Source organism: Eleutherodactylus coqui, chromosome 6 (genome assembly GCF_035609145.1).
Source record: "Eleutherodactylus coqui strain aEleCoq1 chromosome 6, aEleCoq1.hap1, whole genome shotgun sequence".
NCBI lineage: Eukaryota > Metazoa > Chordata > Amphibia > Anura > Eleutherodactylidae > Eleutherodactylus > Eleutherodactylus coqui.
Genome location: NC_089842.1, coordinates 230,115,175 through 230,139,693, shown reverse-complemented (window position 1 = coordinate 230,139,693; position 24,519 = coordinate 230,115,175). Strand labels below are relative to the sequence as shown.

Genomic DNA, 24,519 nt, shown 5'->3' with positions numbered 1-24,519 from the left:
ATGGATCCGTCTAAATTCGCTGGCAGCTTGCTTTTTTAGACGCGCTTGCGCAGTCCGGTCTTCTCCTTTCAGCACGAGCCGCTTCAGTGTGCTCCCCGCTACAGCTCTTCTGCGCATGCGCAGACGAGCTGTCACTGCTCGGGAGCGCGCTGGAGCGGCCATTCTGTACCATCCTCTGTTAGAGGAAGGTGCAGAGCCGCTCAGCTGTCCCGAGAAGCCGCCCAGCTGTCCCGCCGTCCTGCCGTCCTGCCGCCCAGGTAAGTGATGGGCCGGGGGGGCTGCCGCTGTGCCGGGGGGGGGGCTGCCGCTGTGATGGGGGGGGCTGTCGCTGTGCCGGGGAGGGGGGGCTGCCGCTGTGATGGGGGGGCTGTCGCTGTGCCGGGGGGGCTGCCGCTGTGATGGGGGGGCTGTCGCTGTGCCGGGGGGGGCTGTCGCTGTGATGGGGGGGCTGTCGCTGTGATGGGGGGGCTGTCGCTGTGCCGGGGGGGGCTGTCGCTGTGATGGGGGGGGCTGTCGCTGTGATGGGGGGGCTGTCGCTGTGCCGGGGGGGGCTGCCGCTGTGCCGGGGGGGGGGGGCTGCGCCGGTTACCTGCTGCCTGGCGGTGGGTGACTGTGTGCCGTAGTCAGCCGCGTTCAATCCAGGGGTCCGGTCGGCGGCTGCGGGGCGTCTGGTTGTCAGGGAGACACAGCTGGTAGCGTCTCGGGAGCGCGCACGTCGGGCTACAGCAAGCGATGGGAAAAGAGACGGCGGCCATCTTGGGAAAATTTTTATAAGTTGCTGAAACGCTGGAACTGTAAGTACAAACCAGCTAGAAAAGACATTTACAGGGGGGCTTAGTAATGTATGCTTAATTAGGGGGACTGGGCAAAAAAAAAAAATTCACTGCTTCCTCGAGACAACCCCTTTAATATATAATCTTAACTGGAGCAACCAGTGTCAGGCAGCTGCTACCAAGGCAAATAGGATCATGGGGTGCATGATACTGGAACTCAAAAAGGAAATAGCAGAGCTTGAATGGGTTCAAAAGTGGGCAACTAAAGTAATAAATGGAATGAGTAGACTACAAAACCCAGAGAGGTTATCAAAATTGGGATTACTTATTTTAGAACAAGATGGCTGAGGGCTGCCCTAATGACTATGTATAAATATATCAGGACAATACACAGATCTCTCCCATGAACTGTTTTTACCTAGGACTGTGATTGTAACAAGGGGACATGCTCTACGTTTAGAGGACAGAAGGTTTCTACACCTACACAGAAGAGGGTTTGCTACTGTAAGAGCCGTGGGACTCTCTGCCTGAGGATGTGGTGATGGGGAATTCACTAAAAGAGTTCAAGAAGGGCCTGGATGCTCTTCTTGAGTGATACTATATTATATGTTATAATCACTAATAACTTCAGAAAGGTTGCTGATCCAGAGATTATTCCTGATTGCCAAATTGGAGTCAGGAAATATTTTTTTTCCTTAAATGGGGAAAATTGGCTTCTACTGCATTGTTTCTTTCCCCTTCCTCTGTATCATCAATGGAGGAGATGGGAAGTGAGTAATGTGATGAACTGGATGGAGATATGTCCTTTTTTAGCCTTACATTCTATGTTACTTTGTTAGATGTATAGTCAAGTTTCAATTGAAAGTTCATTATAACTGCTTGTACATATTAGATTAATTGGGAACTTACCTGCTGATTTCAGGGCTTCAGCCATTGGTAGCTTTACCATTGTAACTTTAGCCATTGTAACATTACCTGCTGATTTCAGGGGTTCAGCCATTGGTAGCTTTACCATTGTAACTTTAGCCATTGTAACATTACCTGCTGATTTCAGGGGTTCAGCCATTGGTAGCTTTACCATTGTAACTTTAGCCATTGTAACATTACCTGCTGATTTCAGGGGTTCAGCCATTGGTAGCTTTACCATTGTAACTTTAGCCATTGTAACATTACCTGCTGATTTCAGGGGTTCAGCCATTGGTAGCTTTACCATTGTAACTTTAGCTATTGTAGCTTTACCTGCTGATTTAAGGGGTTCAGCCATTGGTAGCTTTACCATTGTAACTTTACCTGCTGATTTCAGGGGTTCAGCCATTGGTCTAAAGTGTATGGGGGCAGACTGCAGACATTATGGCAAAGAATGATCGGACATATTGGATTTGAACATGTTCTTTCTTTAGTTTCTCCAGGCTGAGCAAGCATGTTCATGGGGGAGTCCAGATAGATGTTTAGAAATAAATATCTATTATGTACAGCTAGTCTGATAGTATGAGACAAATATTTTTGAAACTCCACCCACCTTTGTCTTTCATAAATTGCTCAGCCAGACATTGGGCTTCTTCTTGGATTCTTTCTTCAATGCTCCTCTTTCCCATTCCAAAATTTCTCAAAGTTGTCAGAGAAAATCGACGAAGGATTTTCCACCTTTCTCCATTGCTTGACACAATCCCTGTAGGTTCAAGTATGTAAGTTGAGGGCTAGAAAAATAGGAGTACTTTTCTACCAAAAAAAAAGCACCACACCAATCCATAGATTATGCATGCTCAGCCTCATTCAATTTGATTGATTCAAACTGCCATACTAGACACAACCTATACACAGGTATTGTGTTTTTTTCTGGAAGAAGCAGACATGTTTTTCTAGTCCTGCACAGACCATTGAGTGGCCTCTAATGTAAGTATGGCCAACATTTTAACTACATAATCATATCTTTGTTGTTCATAGTAGGAACTATTATAGTAACTAGAGCTAAAGTGCAAACTGCATATCAGAAAGTTGTAGAACGTTTATTGTACAATGGATAAGTTTCTTTCTTATTTGCATAAAAAATTAAACACATCCTAGAATCATGGAATGGTTGAGTTGGAAGGGACCTCCAGGGTCATCGGGTCCAACCCCCTGCTCAGTGCAGGATCACTAAATCATCCCAGACAGATGTCTGTCCAGCATCTGTTTGAACACTTCAATTGAAGGAGAACTCACCACCTCCCGTGGTAACCTGTTCCACTCATTGATCACCCTTACTGTCAGAAAGTTGTTCTAATATCTAATTTGCATTTCCTCCTTTTCAGTTTCATCCCATTGCTTCTAGTCTTTCATTGTGCAAATGAGAAAAGCGACAACCCTTCAGATATTTGTAAACCGCTATTATGTCTCCTCTCAGCCTTTTTTTGCAAGCTAAACATTCCCAGATCCTTTAACCGTTCTTCATAGGACATGATTTGCAGACCTCTCACCATCTTGGTAACTCTTCTCTTAACTTGCGCCAGTTTGTGTATGTCTTTTTTTAAAATGGGGTGCCCAGAACTGGACACAGTATTCCAGATGAGGTCTAACTAAGGAAGAGTAGAGGAGGATAATTACCTCACGTGATCTAGACTCTATGCTTCTTTTAATACATCCAAGAATTGTGTTTGCCTTGCTTCAGAGGCAAGTGCAGCACAATAACAGATTGGAAGAGGCAGGAGGGTGGCCAGAGGGACAAGCAGGGCCAGAGCAAGTAATCCCCCAACTGTTCCCCACAGCATTTCCTCGCGGCAAGCTCCTGTGCAGAGGGCTAGGTGTTTGAAGGTCTGGAGTAGAGATGAGCGAACGTACTCGTCCAAGCTTGATACTCGTTCGAGTATTAGCGTGTTCGAGATGCTCGTTACTTGTGACGAGTACCACGCGATGTTCGGGTTACTTTTACTTTCATCTCTGAGACGTTAGCGCGCTTTTCTGGCCAATAGAAAGACAGGGAAGGCATTACAACTTCCCCCTGCGACGTTCAAGACCTATACCACCCCCCTGCTGTGAGTGGCTGGCGAGATCAGGTGTCACCCGAATATATAAATCGGCCCCTCCCGCGGCTCGCCTCAGATGCATTCTGACAGAGATCAGGGAAAGTGCTGCTGATGGTGGAGCTGCTATAGGAAGAGTATTAGGAGTTATTGTAGGCTTCAAGAACCCCAACGGTCCTTCTTAGGGCCACATCTAACCGTGTGCAGTACTGTGGAGGCTGCTTTTTGCAGTGTTGCACTTTTTTTTTTTTTGCTATATCAGCCGTGCAGAGCATTGCGCCCTGCAATAATACTCCAGGGACAGAATTGTGTAGGCAGGGACAGAAGACATATTGATTGAATATAGGCAGAGGGCCTTTGCAAAAACATTTGGGGAAAAAAATCTATTTGGGCTGCCTGTGACTGTCCTCAGTGTTCTGTGTCTCTACTGGGTATAGTAGTTCTCCAAATTCATACGCAGCCAGCTAAGTGTTACAGCAGGCTTGTGCAAAATTATTTCCTGGCTCTGTCTGTGCTGTGAAATCACCGCTGTATTGCAGTCCACAGTGCAACACTCTGCAGTTCTTAGACATACTCCAGGGTCAGAAGCGGTTAGGCAGGGACAGAAGACATATTGATTGAATATAGGCAGTGGGCCTTTGCTAAAACATTTGGGGAAAAAAATCTATTTGGGCTGCCTGTGACTGTCCTCAGTGTTCTGGGTCTCTGCTGGATGTAGTAGTCCTCCAAATTCATACGCAGCCAGCTAAGTGTTACAGCAGGCTTGCGAAAAATTATTTCCTGGTGTTCCGTAAGCGAAGTCAGCCTCCAACCACAGGCCAATAAGCGGCACATTTAATTACAGCGTTCTGTTTCTGCACTACTGGTAATACACCATGCTGAGGGGTAGGGGTAGGGCTAGAGGACGTGGACGCGGGCGAGGACGCGGAGGCCCAAGTCAGGGTGTGGGCACAGGCCGAGCCAGTGCGGTGGCCAGGGGTAGAGGCAGGGCCAGACCGAATAATCCACCAACTGTTTCCCAAAGCGCCCCCTCGCACCATGCCACCCTGCAGAGGTCAAGGTGCTCTACGGTGTGGCAGTTTTTCACAGAGACGCCAGACGACCGACGAACAGTGGTGTGCAACCTTTGTCGCGCCAAGATCAGCTGGGGAGGCACCACCACCAGCATGCGCAGGCATATGATGGCCAAGCACCCCACAAGGTGGGACGAAGGCCGTTCACCGCCTCCGGTTTGCACCACTGCCTCTCCCCCTGTGCCCCAACCTGCCACTGAGATCCAACCCCCCTCTGAGGACACAGGCACTACCGTCTCATGGCCTGCACCCACACCCTCACCTCCGCTGTCCTCGGCCCCATCCAGCAATGTCTCTCAGCGCAGCGTCCAGACGTCGCTAGCGCCACTGTTTGAGCGCGAGCGCAAGTACGCCGCCACGCACCCGCACGCTCAAGCGTTAAACGTGCACATTGCAAAATTGATCAGCCTGGAGATGCTGCCGTATAGGCTTGTGGAAACGGAGGCTTTCAAAAGCATGATGGCGGCGGCCCCGCGCTACTCGGTTCCCAGTCGCCACTACTTTTCCCGATGTGCCGTCCCAGCCCTGCACGACCACGTCTCCCGCAACATTGTACGCGCCCTCACCAACGCGGTTACTGCCAAGGTCCACTTAACAACAGACACGTGGACAAGCACAGGCGGGCAGGGCCACTATATCTCCCTGACGGCACATTGGGTGAATTTAGTGGAGGCTGGCACAGAGTCAGAGCCTGGGACCGCTCACGTCCTACCTACCCCCCGAATTGCGTGCCCCAGCTCGGTGGTGGTATCTGCGGCGGTGTATGCTTCCTCCACTAAACCACCCTCCTCCTACGCAACCTCTGTCTCGCAATCAGCAGTCGGTGTCGCGCGGCATGGCAGCACAGCGGTGGGCAAGCGTCAGCAGGCCGTGCTGAAACTACTCAGCTTAGGAGAGAAGAGGTAGACGGCCCACGAACTGCTGCAGGGTCTGACAGAGCAGAACGACCGTTGGCTTACGCCGCTGAGCCTCCAACCGGACATGGTTGTGTGTGACAACGGCCGTAACCTGGTGGCGGCTCTGCAGCTCGGCAGCCTCACGCACGTGCCATGCCTGGCCCATGTCTTTAATTTGGTGATTCAGCGCTTTCTGAAAAGCTACCCACACTTGTCATACCTGCTCAGAAAGCTGCGCTGGGTCAGCGCACATTTCCGCAACTCCAAGACGGACGCTGCCACCCTGCGCACCCTGCAACATCGGTTTCATCTGCCAGTGCACCGATTGCTGTGCGACGTGCCCACACAGTGGAACTCTACGCTCCACATGTTGGCCAGGCTCTATGAGCAGCGTAGAGCTATAGTGGAATACCAACTCCAACATGGGTGGCGTAGTGGGAGTCAGCCTCCTCAATTATTTACAGAAGAGTGGGCCTGGTTGGCAGCCATCTGCCAGGTCCTTGGAAACTTTGAGGAGTCTACCCAGATGCTGAGCGGGGATGCTGCAATCATTAGCGTCACCATTCCTCTGCTATGCCTCTTGAGAAGTTCCCTGCAAAGCATAAAGGCAGACGCTTTGCACTCGGAAACGGAGGCGGGGGAAGACAGTATGTCGCTGGATAGTCAGAGCACCCTCATGTCTATATCTCAGCGCGTTGAGGAGGAGGAGGAGGGGGAGGAGCATGAGGAGGAGGGGGAAGAGACAGCTTGGCCCACTGCTGAGGGTACACATGCTGCTTGCCTGTCATCCTTTCAGCGTGTATGGCCAGAGGAGGAGGAGGAGGGGGAGGAGCATGAGGAGGAGGGGGGAGAGACAGCTTGGCCCACTGCTGAGGGTACACATGCTGCTTGCCTGTCATCCTTTCAGCATGTATGGCCAGAGGAGGAGGATCCTGAAAGTGATCTTCCTAGTGAGGACAGCCATGTGTTGCGTACAGGTACCCTGGCACACATGGCTGACTTCATGTTAGGATGCCTTTCTCGTGACCCTCGCGTTACACGCATTCTGGCCACTACGGATTACTGGGTGTACACACTGCTCGACCCACGGTATAAGGAGAACCTTTCCACTCTCATTCCCGAAGAGGAAAGGGGTTCGAGAATGATGCTATACCACAGGGCGCTGGTGGACAAACTGATGGTAAACTTCCAATCCGACAGCGCTAGTGGCCAAAGGCGCAGTTCTGAGGGCCAGGTAGCAGGGAGGCGCAGAGATCAGGCAGCATGTACAGCACAGGCAGGGGAACACTCTCTAAGGCCTTTGCCAGCTTTCTGGCTCCCCAGCAAGACTGTGTCACCGCTCCCCAGTCAAGGCTGAGTCGGCGGGAGCACTGTAAAAGGATGGTGAGGGAGTACGTAGCCGATCGCACGACCGTCCTCGGTGACGCCTCTGCCCCCTACAACTACTGGGTGTCGAAGCTGGACACGTGGCCTGAACTCGCGCTGTATGCCCTGGAGGTGCTTGCTTGTCCTGCGGCTAGCGTCTTGTCAGAGAGGGTGTTTAGTGCGGCTGGGGGAATCATCACAGATAAGCGTAGCCGCCTGTCCACTGACAGTGCCGACAGGCTAACGCTCATCAAGATGAACAAAGCCTGGATTTCCCCAGACTTCTCTTCTCCACCAGCGGACAGCAGCGATACCTAAACAATACGTAGGCTGCACCCGCGGATGGAAGCATCGTTCTCTATCACCATCAAAAACGGGGACCTTTTTGCTTCATCAATCTGTGTATAATATTCCTCCTCCTCCTCCTGAAACCTCACATAATCACGCCGAACGGGCAATTTTTCTTAGGCCCACAAGGCTCAGTCATATAATTTTTCTAAACACTTTTTAGACGTTTCAATGCTCATTAAAGCGTTGAAACTTTCACCTCAACCAATTTTTATTTTAACTGGGCTGCCTCCAGGCCTAGTTACCAATTAAGCCACATTAACCAAAGCGATTAATGGATTTCACCTGCCCTCTTGGTTGGCCATGGGCAATTTTTCTCAGGTACATTAGTACTGTTGGTACACCAATTTTTGGGGGCCCTCGCCTACAGTGTAATCAAATGAATTTTTAGCCCACCTGCATTACAGCTGACGTTACATCAGCTGTGTTGGGCACTGCAATGGGATATATTTATGTACCGCCGGTGGGTTCCAGGGAGCCACCCATGCTGTGGGTGCACAGGGAGTTGTAACTGCATGTGTCTACTTCTAAAGAACCCCAGTCTGACTGGGGCATGCAGTGTGGGCCGAAGCCCACCTGCATTAAGCACGACATTATTACCTCAGCTGTGATGGGCACTGCAATGGGATATATTTATGTACCGCCGGTGGGTTCCAGGGAGCCACCCATGCTGTGGGTCCACAGGGAGTTGCAACTGCATCTGTCCACTTCTGAAGAACCCCAGTCTGACTGGGGCATGCAGGGTGGGCCGAAGCCCACCTGCATTAAACATGACATTACCTCAGCTGTGATGGGAAATGCAATGGGATATATTTATGTACCTCCGGTGGCTTCCTGGCACCCACCCATGCTGTCGGTCCACAGGGACTTCACAATAGGGAGTTGTACCTGCCTGTGTCTATGAATTAAAAACCCCGGTCAGGTTGGGGCATGCAGTGTGGGCCGAAGCCCACCTGCATTTAATCTGACGTTAGCTCTGCTGTCCAGGGCACTGCAATGGGATACATTTATGTACAGCCGGTGGGTTCCAGGGAGCCACCCATGCTGTGGGTGCACACGGAATTCCCATTGCGGAGTTGTACCTGCCTGTGACTATTTATAAAAAACCGCGGTCTGACTGGGGCATGCAGACACCTTGACAGAATGAATAGTGTGTGGCACATAGGCTCCCCAGTGCTATGCCCACGTGTGCAGCTCCTGATGGCGGTGGCACAGGATTATATTTCGCATTGCTTCTGTACAGCATTGTGGGCTATCGCCCCTCCCCTTTTAAAGAGGGTCGCTGCCTAGCCGTGCCAACCCTCTGCAGTGTGTGCCTGCGGTTCCTCTGGCAGACGCACTTATAAATAGACATGAGGGTGGTGTGGCATGAGTGCAGCTGAAGGCTGCGCAGGGACACTTTGGTGTGCGCTGCGGACACTGCGTCGTGCGGGGGAGGGGGGGGTTGGGCAGCATGTAACCCAGGAGAAGTGGCAGCAGAGTGTCATGCAGGCAGTGATTGTGCTTTGTTGGAGGTAGTGTGGTGCTTAGCTAAGGTATGCATTGCTAATGAGGGCTTTTCAGAAGTAAAAGTTGTTGGGGGGGGCCACTCTTGCCGCTATTGTGGCTTAATAGTGGGACCTGTGAACTTGAGATGCAGCCCAACATGTAGCCCCTCGCCTGCCTTATCCGTTTCTGTGTCGTTCCCATCACTTTCTTGAATTGCCCCGATTTTCACAAATGAAAACCTTAGCGAGCATCGGCGATATACAAAAATGCTCGAGTCGCCCATTGACTTCAATGGGGTTCGTTACTCGAAACGAACCCTCGAGCATCGCGAAAAATTAGTCTCGAGTAACGAGCACCCGAGCATTTTGGTGCTCGCTCATCTCTAGTTAGCATACATCTCCACAGAGATTCAAGCTTCATAGAATAGTAGTTCTGTAGAAACTTTTTGGGTAAGAATATAAGGATAGAACAGAAAGGACATCATTATTGGCATTTACTATAGGCCACCTGGAAAATCAGATGATATGGATGAGCTCTTTCTACATCAGAGGGCCAAGTTCTCAAAAAAGTATGTCATAGTGATCATGGGAGATTTTAATTATCCAGACATTTGTTGAGAATCTCTCTAAGGAAAAAGTATGGGGTCGAACAAATTCTTATCCGCTCTCGCTGACAACTTTATCTTCCAAAAGGTAGAAGAGAAAACAAGGGGATCTGCGATCTTGGACCTAATTCTTATCAACAGGGAGGAAATAGTTGAGTAAGTAAGGGTGGCTGGGACTTTAGAAAGCAGCGATCATGCTATCATTGAATTTTGGATAACAAGGAGAGGAAGACTTGAGAAGACTCAAACATCAGTGTTCGATTTCAGAAAGGCAGATTTTAATGAACTCAAGAAGAGGGTGGGAAGGATCCAATGGCTGGATGTTCATTAGGGACAGAAATGTCCAAGGAGGATGGGAAATAATGTAAAATGTGATTCTCAAAGCACAATCATTTGCAATCCCTAAAAGAAGGAAGAATGGGAAGCATTTAAAGAGACCATGATGGATAATCACAGAACTTGAATACATGCTAAAAAGAAGGGAAAATGTGTTTATCAAGTTGAAAGAGGGGGGCATATCTAAAGAACAATATATAATGTAGTCTGCAAAAAATGTAAGGCGAGTGTCAGAAAAAGTAAAGCTAATAATAAATTGAGGCTTGTAACATAGACCAAAAACAATTAAAAAGGATTTGGGGAGTATATCAAAAGCAAAAGAAATGTCAAAGATGTTATATAATTGTTACAGGATGGAAATGGTGGATTAGTTATAAATGATGTTGAGAGGGCCGAACTTTTAAAATCCTATTTTGTGTCTGTTTTCTCTCAGAAAGTAAATGTAACCTCAGCTGACCTTCCCTGTGCTATTTAAGGAATAAAGGAATGCAGGCTATCTATGAGCATAGAGATGGTGAGGTGACACTTCAGTAACTAAAATGAATTCAAGTCTACAGGCCCAGAGGAAGTACATCCTAGGGTACATAAGGAAGCAGCAAAGGTAATTGCTGAACCACTAACCATAATCTTTGAAAATTCCTGGAGAACAGGAGGAGCTCCAGAAGATGGGACAAGGGCAAATGTTGTCCCTATCTTCAAAAAGGGAAGAAAGTGGGCCCAGGAAACTACAGACCTGTGAGCCTGACTTCTATACCGGGAAAGATATTCAAACTAATTATTAAACAGCATGTATGCAAGTGCTTGGATGAGAATGGAGTAATAAACCAGAGCCAGCAGAGGTTTGTAAGAAACAGTAATGCCAGACAAATCTATTTTCCTTTTAAGGCAGAATCATGGACTGGGTTGATCAGGGAAATACAGTAGATATAGTATATCTTGACTTTAGTAAATCACTAGACAAAGTAACTTATACCATCCTTATTGAAAAAATGACCAAATATGGGATTGACAAGGTAACTGTTAGGTGGATTCACAACTGGCTAAGTGATCATAAATGGCTGCACATACAAGAGGAATAATCTCTCAAGTGCGGTACCACAAGGCTCTGTCCTGGGCCCAGTGTTCAACAGTTTTGTAAATGATCTAGATGAGGGAATTGGAGAGAAACTAATCAAGTTTGCTGTCGATGCTAAGCTAGGAGGGATTGCTAACACTGGAGAATAAAGAGAAATTAAAAAGATCTGGACAAACTTGAGTACTGGGAAGTGACTAATAGGATGGTATTTAACAAGGAGAACTGCAAAGTGCTACATATTGTCAAGAAAAAAGCAGATACAGAATTGTAGGTATTGAGCTCAGCAGCAGCAGCGCATGTGAAAAATACTTGGGTATACTAATAGAGCATACACCGAACATAAATCAAAAGTGTGATGCAGTCGCATAAAAGGCAAACAGAATTCTGGGATGTATTAAGAGAAGCGTACAGTTCTGGACTCCGCTACTCAGAAAAGATGTTGCAGTGCTTGAGGGGGTTCAAAGAAGGGCAACTAAATTAATACATGGAATGACTGGACTGGAATACCCAGAAAGGCACCAAAACTGGGATTATTTACCCTGGAAAAAAGACAGCTAAGGGGTGATCAAATAACTATGTATTAATACTTGAGGGGACAATACAAGGATCTCTCCCATGATGTGTTTATACCCACTACTGCGTCGGTAATAAGAGGGCATCCTCTATGTCTAGAAGAAAGCAGGATTCATCACCAACACAGAAAAGGGTTCTTTACTGTAAGAGCAGTGAGACTATGGAACTCTCTGCCTGAGGACATAGTGATGGCAAAATCCATACAGGAGCTTTAGAGGGGACTAGATGTCTTTCTAGAGTGGAAGGATATTACAGGATATAAATTTTAGGTGACCAGCGGGTTGTTGATCCGGGTCTTACAGACAGGTAGGAACTATTAGATGTTGATACAGAGATTAGTCTGACTGCCATTAGGGAGTCGGGAAGGAATTTTTTCCCAAAAGGGCTTCTACTTCTTGGGGTTTTTTGCTTTCTTCTCGATCAAGAAGGAGGTTGAAACAGGCTGAACTAAATGGACATTGTCTTCATTCAGCCTAACATGCAATTATTCCCCTCTACTCTTCCTTAGTCAGACATCATCTGGAATACTGGGTCCAGTTCTGGGCACCCCAATTTAAATAAGTCATAGACAAACTGGAGCAAGTTCAGAGAAGAGTTACCAAGATGGTGAGCGGTCTGCAAATCATATTATATGAGAAACGGTTAAAATATCTGGAAATGTTTAGCTTACAAAAAGAATGATAAGACAAGACTTTATAGCTGTCTACAAATATCAGAAGGGCCGTCACAGTGCAGAGGGATCAGCCCTATTTTCATCTGCACAAGGAAAGACTAGAAGCAATGGGATGAAACTGAAAGGGAAGAGATACAGATTAGATATTAGAAAAAACTTCCTAACCGTGAAGGTGATCCATGAGTGGAACAGGTTACCATGGGAGGTGGTGAGTTCTCCTTCAATTGAAATCTTCAAACAGAGGCTGGGCAGACATCTGTCTGGGATGATTTAGTGAATCCTGCATAGAGCAGGGGTTAGACCAGATTACACTGGAGCTCACTTCCAACTCTACGATTCTATCTAGTATTGCAGCTCAGCCCAATTTACATTATTGAAGATAAACTGTAATTCTAGGCCCATGGACAAAGTGGTGCTTTTTCTGGAAAAAAAAGCTGATTTTTTTTAGGTAACCCCTTTAAAAGTAACTAGATTGAGTGAAACTGAGATGGTACAACCTGAAAAACAGATTACATAAGGATTAGTCTTATTATTATTGAATAGCTATGAGTCCTCTAAACTGACACTGTCATTTTATTCATTTATTAAGTGACTTACCAAAATCTTTATTAAGAATCTCTTCTAATCCTAACTCTCCCCTATCACTAAATGCGTCACTGCAGTCCACCAATGCTTCCTTCACAGCATCATACCCAATCAGTACTATCGCTCGATGGTTTGATAAGTAGATGGTATAGACGGGTCCATATGTTTCACCCAGCTGCAGAAACAGAGAAAACATGATAAAGACATTAAAGGGGTTGTCCCGCGGCGGCAAGTGGGGTTATACACTTCTGTATGGCCATATTAATGCACTTTGTAATATACATCGTGCATTAAATATGAGCCATACAGAAGTTATTCACTTACCTGCTCCGGTGCTGGCGTCCCCGTCTCCATGGTGCCGTCTAATTTCAGCATCTAATCTCCCGATTAGACGCGCTTGCGCAGAAGGGTCTTCTCCCTTCTCTTGGGTCTCGGCACGAGCGGCGTTCTGGCTCCGCCCCCTTCTACACGTCATCGCGTAGCTCCGCCCCGTCACGTGTGCCGATTCCAGCCAATCAGGAGGCTGGAATCGGCAATGGACCGCACAGAGCCCACGGTGCACCATGGGAGAAGACCCGCGGTGCATCGTGAGTGAAGATCCCGGCGGCCATCTTGGTAAGGTAAGTAAGAAGTCGCCGCAGAGCGGGGATTCGGGTAAGTACTAAACTTTTTTTTTTTTTTTTAACCCATCCCTTGTGTTTGTCTCGCGCCAACGGTGGGCCTAATGAAAAAAAAAAAAGCTGTTTCGGCGCGGGACAACCCCTTTAAGCATAGTTTCACACACAGGTTTTTTTTCTTCTTTTTAAGATGCATTTTTTTTTATCCAAAGTTTTTATTAACCAGAGAAAAGAACAATTGCAAAAAGCATCTTTCTGGAGGACCAAAAATGTCTTAATTTCAAAGAACACCATGTAATACTTCATATGCCCTGTAGTGGTGCTGCACACACATTGCTCCTCTATTTTACCACATATTACAGCTGGACACTCTCATTCCAGTAGGACTCCCTGTAATCAGTTTATAGTCTCGGGATCAATATAAAAGAATTCTTTTATCTTAAAAAAAATGACCACTTTCCTTTTTTACAGTGAAAATACATCATACTTGCATTATCTCTCCTGGAAGGTCTGGTAGACCAAAGACAATGACAAATTTCCCATATGCTCCACATAGTGTCAAACTTGGTTTGTAGATCCATCTTACCGTTACAGCAGTCTGATCAGACCTAATTACCTGAACGCTGTCACTCCGACACTGGCCACTCAGAAACAGGCTTATGCTTGTTGCTAGTAATGGGCCATTAAAGGGGTTGTCCCGCGCCGAAACGTTTTTTGGTTTTTTTCAACCCCCCCCCCCCCCCCCCCCCCGTTCGGCGCGAGACAACCCCGATGCAGGGACCTAAAGAAAAATCCGCACAGCGCTTACCTGAATCCCCGCGCTCCGGTGACTTCTTACTTACCGGCTGAAGATGGCCGCCGGCATCTTCTCCCTCGGTGGACCGCAGGGCTTCTGTGCGGTCCATTGCCGATTCCAGCCTCCTGATTGGCTGGAATCGGCACGTGACGGGGCGGAGCTACACGGAGCTACACGGAGCCCCATTGAGATAAGAAGAAGACCCGGACTGCGCAAGCGCGGCTAATTTGGCCATTAGACGGCAAAAATTAGTCGGCTCCATGGAAACGAGGATGCTAGCAACGGAGCAGGTAAGTGAAAAACTTCTTATAACTTCTGTATGGCTCATAATTAATGCACAATGTACATTACAAAGTGCATTAATATGGCCATACAGAAGTGTATAGACCCACTTGCTGCCGCGGGACAACCCCTTTAAGGTCAAAGTGCCAGTGACAAGCCACAGGCTGCAAACATGGCTCAATCCTCAAGATTAGTGTCAGTGATCCATGAGGGGGTTGTTAGGTTATTGAGCTCAAGGTTAGGTTTGCTTGAACGAGTGAAAAGTAGGACCACTCGACAACTACATCAGACTCAAACTGCCCAATGAGCCACATGTGATGTAGCTGCTGAGGGGTACTACTCTTCAGTCAGTAGAGTAAGTCCCTATCCCTTTCATGCTTCACGAAAGTACCCAACCCTTCACTGAAGTCACAACATCTGTCGATGAAGCGCCGCCCTTTCAATGAAGTCTCCATATTGTTTACATGATGTAGTGATCAAGTGAATGAACAATCTAACAAACTTTCATGTATGATCAATGATGCAAGTAAAAGGGCCTAATGTGTATACGTGAGACTGGATGAACAAGTATAAATATGTATGTTGAGTAAGTATGCTGAATAGAGATGAGCGAGTATAGTCGCTAAGACTAAATACTCGAGCGAGTAGTGCCTTAGTCGTGTATCTGCCCGCTCGTCCCTAAAGGTTCAGCTGCCGGTGGGCGGGGAGTGGCGGGGGAGAGTGGGGAGGAATGGAGGGGAGATCTCTCTCTCTCTCCCTCCCGCTCCCCCTGCTCACCGCCGCAACTCACCTGTCACCCGTTTTGCTTCAACGGCACACAAACTGCAACACAAATGACATGATAACCTTATTCTATGGGTCGGTACGATTACTACGATACCAAACGAGTTTTTTTTTTTTGCTGTACTACTTTTCTTCAAAGACAATTATTTTCTGCTGCATCTTCTGTGCACAATAACTTTTTTTTCTCGTCGACGTAATTGAGCAAGGGCTCATTTTTTGCAAGATGTCCTGTAGTTTACGACAGTACTAATTCGGAATACATACAACTTTTTATTGCATTTTTTCTGGGAGACAGGGTGACTGAAAAAGTGGATTTGTGGCGTTCTTTATTTTTTTTTTTTAGACTATGCTCACCCCGTGGGGTAAATAATGCACTACTTTGATAGATCAGACTTTTACGGACGCGGCAATACCAAATATGTATTTTTCTTTTTTGATTTAGATTTTTTTATATAGATATGGCAAAAGGAGGGTGAAAAAACTATTTCAATTTGGTATTGGTATAATCGTACCGGCCTGTAGAATTACTTTAAGGGCTCAGTCAGACGGGCGTTTTTAGCTGCGATTTGCGCATGCGTCCGGCGATTTTCTAAAACCATTGCTTTGCAATGGTATCGGACACATGAGCGCTTTTTATGCGCTCGTCCGATAAATTATAGAACAGAAATCGCAGATCGCACCTATCTGCGATCTGCGATTCCTGTTCTCTTCTCTATATGCGCTCAATGGGGCCGGCGGCAGCAGCGCCGACCCCATTGAGAACATATAGTAGACAAATCATTCTTCTCTGCCACAGCTGTAACAGAGAAGAACGATGTTTGCCCATTGAATTCAATGGAGCCGGCAATACAGCCGCTCCATTGAAAGCAATGGGCTGCCGTCGTGCGCGTGGTGAATTGTCGGGAAGGGCTTAAATATATAAGCCCTTCCCTGCAATTCATCCTAAAATGTGTTAAAATAAAAAAAAAATTGTATACTCACCTTTCCGCTGCAGCTGGAGTCCAGCCGCGGCCGCTGTCAGTTCTCCTGAAGTGCTTCTCGGCACTATTCAGCCGGCGGGGCTTTAAAATCCCCGCCTGCTGAATGATCTGCCTCTGATTGGTCCCAGCCCTGACCAATCAGAGGCAGGTTTCACTCACACACCCATTCATGAATTCATGAATGGGTGAGTGACTGCTGCCTCTCAGCGCTGAGCCAATCAGGGGCAGGTCTGACTCACATCCATTCATGAATTCATGAATGGGTGTGAGTGAGACATGCCTCTGATTGGCTCAGCGCTGAGCCAATCAGGGGGCAGGTCTGACTCACACCCCCTTCACACCCACTGCAGGACGGCCGCGCGGAGCTCCGGCTGCCGGGAGAAGGTGAGTATATATATATTTTTTATTTTTACACATTTTAGGATGAATTGCAGGGAAGGGCTTATATATTTAAGCCCTTCCCGACAATTCATCCCGGGCTCGCCCGCAGCGCATTGCTTTAAATGGAGCCGGCTCTATTGCCGTCTCCATTGAATGCAATGCGCTGGACAGCTCCGGCCCGTTTCTAATGAAACGCGGCTAGGAGCAGATTTTCGGGCGATTTGCGGGCGACTTGCGCGCACCAGTCACGCGATTTGCGGATGCGCATCCGTCATGCGATCCGCAAATCGCGTGAAAAAACGCCCGTGTGACTAAGGCCTAATACATTGTTTATACTGCTAAGAGAATGCAGTTAAAAATAAAAATAAAAAACCTGCCAGAATTACAGATTTTGTTAATCTTGTCACTAGAAAAAATGGAATAAAAAGCGATTAAAATTTTACATGTTCCAAAAAATTAGATAAATAAAGACTAAAGTTCATCCTGCAACAAACAAGGCCTTTTAGGGCTCTGGCAATGGAAAACAAAATTAATACGGCTCTTGGAATGTGGCGACACGAAAGCAAACCTTTAAGAAAAAAAAAAGTTTTAAATATATAAAAATAGCAAAACATAAAAAAACTATATAAACTTGGTATCGCCGGAATCGTGCTGACTCACATTATTTATTTCTGTGAAATCTTTCATTCTTGTCATATTCTGTGCGCAATGGTATGTCCCATTGCTTTATATAAACTGACTTGACTCTATTTGTTACCATATATATTCTACTCATCACCTCCCTAAATAGCTTTCTCCCTGTCTCATCTTAGTGTTGCTGAACACAGTTTGTTTATGTAAGAGGGTTATAAGCACCCCCCCCCCCCCCCATCTTGTTCATTAGCCATCTAAAGGTGGGTCATCTGGTTGACTAGTGAAATATAACAAGCCACTCCCAGCTGAAGTCCTGTAGCCAGAACTTTAAAGCCAGTTCTATCCTCCATGCCTCTCCTGACGTGTCCAGAAACAAGTGTCTTATGCTGTCAAATGATGCAGTTATACAGCGCAGTTTGACAGAGCAGGAGCCAGGTAACATCCATTTACTGTCCAAAGCCTGGAAGAAAATACTCTCCTCTTTGCACTGATCTCCATCACTATCCTCTTTTCAAGCCTTAACACTTTCTTCCAATGCCCAGGCCCAACACACTCCATCCACATCATCCCGTCCCTCCTCTCCTCACCCATGTATGGCTCCCATGCACTCTTCAATTTTCTAAGACGCCTCCAACCCCCCCATACCGCAAAGAAACACCTCAGCCACCCACACAAATCCCCTAACCATGCGCTTACCCTTGCTACCCTGCTACTCCTAGCCACAGGGGACATATCCCCCAACCCAGGCCCACCCCATACTGCTTTCTACCAAAATGCCCCCCCTGCCCCATTCAAATGCGCCCTATGGAAATCTCAATCTGCATGTAACAAACTCCCAACTATCCATTACCTCTTCACCAGTAAACACTTAAACCTGCTCGCCCTCACGGAAACCTCGATACAGCAGTCCAATTCTACCTCCTCCACTGCATTGTCCTATGATGGCCTGCCATTCTTCCACACCCCCAGATCGGATGACAGACATGGCGGAGGAATAGGCATTATCCTCTCGCCAAACTGTACCTTCCAGGTCATTCCCTCAGCTCCCTCGCTTACCTTCCACTCCTTCGAAGTCCACACCCTGCGACTCTTCCGCCCACTGCCCCTGCGTGTTGCAGTTATTTACCGCCCCCCAGGTCCCACACGCTTGTTCCTAGACCACTTTGCTGCCTGGCTCCCCCACTTCCTATCCTGTGAAATCCCAACCCCCATCCTTGGTGATTTCAACATCCCTACTAACGACCCAAGCTCCTCATCTGCCTCCCGGCTTTTAACTCTTACCTCTTCCCTTGGCTTATCGCTAATCTCTGACTCCCCCACTCACAAAGATGGCAACACTCTCGATTTAGTTTTCCTCCATCTCTGCTCTGCCTCTCACTTTATTAACTCCCCCCTTCCACTCTCAGATCACAGCCTTCTCTCTTTCTCTATCAGGCAACCTAGCATCTCCCATGACCCTCCTAATTGTCGCACCTCTAGGAACCTCTAGTCCGTCCGCACTAAACAGTTTGCCGAAAATATTCAGTCCTCCCTATCCTCTATCTCTCTCCTCCCCTGCCCTAACCTCGCAGCCGAATACTACCATACTACCCTCAGCCGTGCCCTGGATGAAGCAGCACCACCCGTGACTCGAGCTGTCAAATGCAGACCACGGCAACCTTGGCTCATGAATGTCCCAAACGCGCTTCATTCGGCGGTGCTCTAGGTGCGCTGAGCAGCTGTGGAGAAAGTCAAAGCTGCCAGCAGACTGCCTCCACTTAAAATTCATGCTTAAAACTTATAACCTAACCTTTTATCATGCCAAACAAGTTTATTTCACCTCCCTTGTCTCCTCACTATCCCACAATCCCAAACAACTCTTTGGAGCCTTTCACTCCCTCCTCAGCCCCAAAGAACAGGCTCCTGCAACAGACCTGACTGCTGGAGAACTAGCTGCCTAATTCAAAGAAAAAAATCAACAACATTCAAAAAGAAATCTCTGAAAACAGCATGGTTAGCCTCAATCCCAGTTTCATCAGCACTGCATTCAGCACCTACTCGCTATCTACGTTAGAACCAACGACAGAGGAAGAAGTCTCCAGGCTCCTTTCCGCTGCCGCCCCACCACCTGCGCTAGCAACCCTCTCCCCTCTCACTTCCTCCTGTCCCTCTCCCCAGCTCTCATTACTCACCTCACCACAATCTGGAAACTCTCCCTAACCTCTGCTTAAAAAACCAACCCTGGACCCAACTGATGCTACCAACTACCGACCCGTCTCAAACCTCCCCTTCATCTCCAAATTACCAGACCGCCTGGTCTACTCCCACCTTACATGCTTTCTCTCTGACAACTCGCTCCTCAACCCCCTCCAGTCTGGTTTCCACTCTCTACACTCGACCGAAACTGCCCTTCAAAAGAAACAAATGACCTGATAACTGCAAAGTCGAGAGGTGACTACTTCCTACTAATCCTCCTTGACCTGTCTGCTGCATTTGACACTGTCGACCATAACCTCCTTCTCACTATGCTCAGCTCTATTGGTCTAAAGGACACTGCTCTCTCCTGGTTCTCTTCCTATCTCTCTGACCTCTTTTTCAGTGTTTCCTTTGCTGGTTCTATCTCCGCTCTATTGCCTCTTGCTGTTGGGGTACCCCAGGGCTCAGTCCTTGGTCCACTTCTCTTCTCTATCTATACTGCCCCAATTGAACAAACCATCCACAAATTTGGCCTCCAATACCATCTCTACGCTGACGACAGCCAACTATACACCTCCTCTCGTGAGATCTCTGGACCATTCCTCCAAAATATCACCGACTGTCTGTCCGCTGTCTTTAACACTATGTCCTCCCTTTTTCTCAAATTAAACCTCTCTAAAACGGACCTCCTTGTCTTTCCACCTTCTAACCAACCTCCCCTCAACATCTCCATTCCAGTGTCTGGCACCATCATAACCCCCAGACGGCATGCCCGATGCCTTGGGGTCACACTGGACTCTGACCTCTCCTTTACCCCCCATATCCAATCTCTGGCCCAAACAAGCCACATGCACTTCAGAAATATTGCTAAATACATCCGTTCCTAACCACGGACACGCTAAAGACACTCGTGGTTGCCCTCATCCACTCCCGGCTTGACTACTGCAACTTGCTACTCATCGGCCTCCCCCACATCAGACTCGCTCCACTCCAATCCATACTAAATGCAGCAGCTAGACTCATTTTTCTATCCAGTCGTTATTCAGACGCCTCTGCATTATGCCAGTCGCTGCATTGGCTGCCCATCCATTGCAGAACTAAATTTAAACTCCTCTACCTCACTCTCAAAGCTCTGCATAGCGTTGCGCCAGCATACATCGCCTCCCTCCTGTCAGTACACGACCCAGCCCGCTCACTCCGATCAGCTAACACACTCAGACTAAACACCCCTCTAATACGAACCTCACACACTCGCCTACGGGACTTCACCAGAGCAGCACCCAGACCCAGCTCTGTCAGACCCTGCAACAGCTCGGGGGCCGTGTGCCTCTGGTCACCTAGGCTGAATAGTTTCAGCGCAGCCTGCTGATGTTTGCCCACGCAGCACCACACCGACTGCTGGCGACGTGCTGCTCACATTTCTTAATTGCGAGGTAGAGGTTGCATAGGGGGAGGAGGGGGAGGGTTTAGAGGAGGTGGCATAGACCGCCGCAGATACCAGAACCGAGGAAGGACCCGCTATTCTGGGGGTGGGTAGGACGTGTGCGGTCCCAGGCTCTGACTCGGTCCCAGCCTCCAATAATTCACCCAATGTGCCGTCAGGGAGATATAGTGGCCCTGCCCGCCATTACTTCTCCACGTGTCCGTGGTTAAGTGGACCTTGCCAGTAACCGCGTTGGTGAGGGCACAATTGATGTTGCGGGAATCGTGCTGGTGTAGGGCTGGGACGGCACACCGGGAAAAATAGTGGCGACTGGGGACCGAGTAGCGCGGGACCGCCGCCGCCATCATGTTTTTGAAAGCCTCTGTTTCCACAAGCCTGTACGGCAGCATTTCCAGGCTGATTAATTTGGTAACATGCATGTTTAAAGCTTGAGTGCATGGGTGCGTGGTGGCGTATTTGCACTTGCGCTCCAACGATTCTCTTAGCGACAGCTGGACGCTGCGCTGAGAGACATTGCTGGATGGTGCCAAGGACAGCGGAGGTGAGGGTGTGGGTCCAGGCCAGGAGACGCTCGTGCCTGTGTCCTGAGAGGTGGGTTGGATCTAAGTGGCAGGTTGGGGCCCAGGGGGAGAGGCAGTGGCGCAACCCGGAGGCGGTGAATGGCCTTCGTCCCACCTTGTGGGGTGCTTGGCCATCATATGCCTGCGCATGCTGGTGGTGGTGAGGCTGGTGGTGGTGGCTCCCCGGCTGATCTTGGCGCGATAATGGTTGCACACCACTGTTCGTCGGTCATCCGCGGTCTTACTGAAAAACTCCCACACCTTAGAGCACCTTGGCCTCTGCACGGTGGCTTGGCGCGAGGGGGTGCTTTGTGAAACAGCTGGTGGATTATTCGCTCTGGCCCTGCCTCTACCCCTGGCCACCCCACTGCCTCTTCCAACCTGTCCTGCAGCTGCAATTGCCTCTCCCTCTGAACACCTGTCCTCAGTTGGCTTATCACACCAGGTGGGGTCAGTCACCTCATCGTCCAGCGGCTCTTCCTCCGAATCCTCTGTGCGCTCCTCCCTCGGACTGACTGCCCTTACTACTGCCTCACTGATAGACAACTGTGTCTCATCGTCATCGTCCTCCTCACCCACTGAAAGCTCTTGAGACAGTTGCTGGAAGTCCCCAGCCTTATCCTCCGGACCCCGGGAACTTTCCAAAGGTTGGGCATCGGTCACGACAAACTCCTCCGGTGGGAGAGGAACCATTGTTGCCCAATCTGGGCAGGGGCCCGAGAACAGTTCCTGGGAGTCTGCCTGCTCCTCAGAATGTGTCATTTTCATGGAGTGAGGAGGCTGGGAGGAAGGAGGAGGAGTAGCCAGAGGATTCAGAGTTGCAGCAGTGGACGGCGTAGAAGACTGGGTGATCGATAGATTGCTGGATGCACTTTCTGCCATCCACGACAGGACCTGCTCACACTGCTCATTTTTTAATAAAGGTCTACGACATGGACCCAAAAATTGTGATATGAAGCTGGGGACCCCAGAAACTTTCCTCTCTCCTACTCCCGCAGCAGCCAGCTGTGATTCACCTGGACCAGGAACTCGGCCTATACCCACACCCTCACTTGTAACTCCGCGTCCTCACCTGTGTCCATGTCCTCTAGCCCTACCCCTACCCCTCAGCATGGTGGATTACGAATAGAGCAGACACACAGCAGTGTAAAAAATATTTGAATTCTTATTGGCGTGCAGTTGGAGTGAGACAGCGCTTATGTAACGCAAACTGTAGCCAGGAAAAAAATAATTCAGAAGACTGCAAGCTCGCCGAGCTGTGCAATATGTAATACTGATACTCCTAAGCTGACACCAGCCACGCAATGAAATGCAGAGAGTCACAGCTAGCCGCAAGGATTTTCCTTTTTTTTGGTAATTTTTGTGCAATGCAATGCAGGCTATATTGTGCCAATGTGAGTTTACAGCAGACACACAGCGGTGTAAAAAAATTTTGAATTCTTATTGGCCTGCAGTTGGAGTGAGACAGCGCAAACTGCAGCCAGGAAAAAAATTATTCGGATGACTGCAAGCACGCCTAGCAGTGCAATAATGAGTTACTACAACTACCAGCAGCCACGGAGTTAAATGCAGACGGTCACAGATAGCCCTAAACAGGTGCTTTTTAGGGGTACTTGTTGACAGGATTCTACAGTAGCACTGTCCCTGCCTCACCAATACTGCCCCTATACTCTGTAGAATTGGCTGCAGACTGAGAGCGCAATAGTCTGCAGAGACCAAGATGAAAGAAAAAATTTGGTGCAAAGCTGCTCCTAGCAGCAACAACTGTAATTCACACGGTAAGATGTGGCCCTAAGAAGCACCGTTGGGGTTCTTGTACACTACCCACTGTCCCTGCCTGACCAATACTGCCCCTATACTGAAGTACAGACTGCAGCCTGAGAACGCTATAGCCTGCACGTCCGATGTAACAAAAAAAAAATTATTGTGCAAAACGGCTCTCAGCACCCACAACAGTAGTGCACTAGGTGAGCTGTGGCCCTAAGAAGGACCGTTGGGGTTCTTGCAGACGCCAACACTCTCCCTATAGCAGCAGCAGCACTGTCCCTAATCTCTGCCAGCGTGTGTCTGAGGCGAGCAGCGGGCAGCGCCACTTTATATACTCGGCGGTCACTTGTTCTCGCCAGCCACTCACTGCAGGGGGGTGGGATAGGGCTAGAACATCACAGGAGGAGGTTGTAATGCCTTCCCTGCATGTCTATTGGCCAGAAAATGGCGCTAACATTTCAGGGAAGTAAATGTTATTGACTCGAGTACCGCGTAGTTCTCGTCACGAGTAACGAGCATCTCGAACACCCTAATACTCGAATGAGCATCAAGCTGGGACAAGTGTACTCGCTCATCTCTAGTCTTAATCTTGAATTAGGGGGGTCTGATTTGTGATCTGTTTTCATTTTCAAGAATAGAAGGGGGATCATATATATTCAAATGCTGCGTTTTGGGGATGTCTCCTAACACAGCACTGTAAAGTTTTAGTCAGGTGTGATAAAAATGCTGCAAAGTAAGTATTTTTCCAAAAAATAAAAAGCGTCTGATTGGCTGCAAATTTATTCTGAAGCATTACAACAACCCCAAATATGCCACCAATGTCATTAAAAGCTGTGATGATATGGCCCCACAGCACTGTTCTCAACATCATCAAGTCAGTCTGAGATTACATGAAGAGACAGAAGGATTTGAGCAAGTCTACATCTGCAGCACATCTGAACAGGGGACTTAATGGATAGAAGCAAGATTTATTTCACTCAGGGTGCATTCCCACGAATGTATATCGGCTCGGTTTTCACGCCGAGCGGATATACGGCGTATCTCTCTGCAGGGGGGGGGGAGGATGGAATAGCCAGAAGCAGGAACTGAGCTCCCGCCCCCTCTCTGCCTCCTCTCCGCCCCTCTGCACTATTTGCAATGAGAGGAGGCGGGACGGGGGCGGGGTTAAGGTCCGAGAATTAGCCCCGCCCCACCTCTCCCCATTGCAAATAGTGCAGAGGGGCGGAGAGGAGGCAGAGAGGGGGCAGGAGCTCAGTTCCTGCTTCTGGCTCTTCCATCCTCCCCCCCTGCAGAGAGAGACAACGTATATCGGC

At 48.5% G+C, this 24,519-nt stretch overlaps 1 protein-coding gene across 1 annotated transcript in view; it reads right to left on the bottom strand.

The window, feature by feature from the left end:
- Positions 1-24,519, bottom strand: part of LOC136633383 (cytochrome P450 2H2-like) — a 65,010-nt gene that overhangs the window by 39,495 nt on the left and 996 nt on the right. Inside the window, exons 2-3 of the mRNA XM_066609082.1 lie at positions 12,801-12,963; positions 2,293-2,442 (exon numbers count right to left, since the gene is read on the bottom strand). Coding sequence (XP_066465179.1) covers positions 2,293-2,442; positions 12,801-12,963 — 313 coding nt within the window. The remainder of the gene's footprint in view (positions 1-2,292; positions 2,443-12,800; positions 12,964-24,519) is intronic.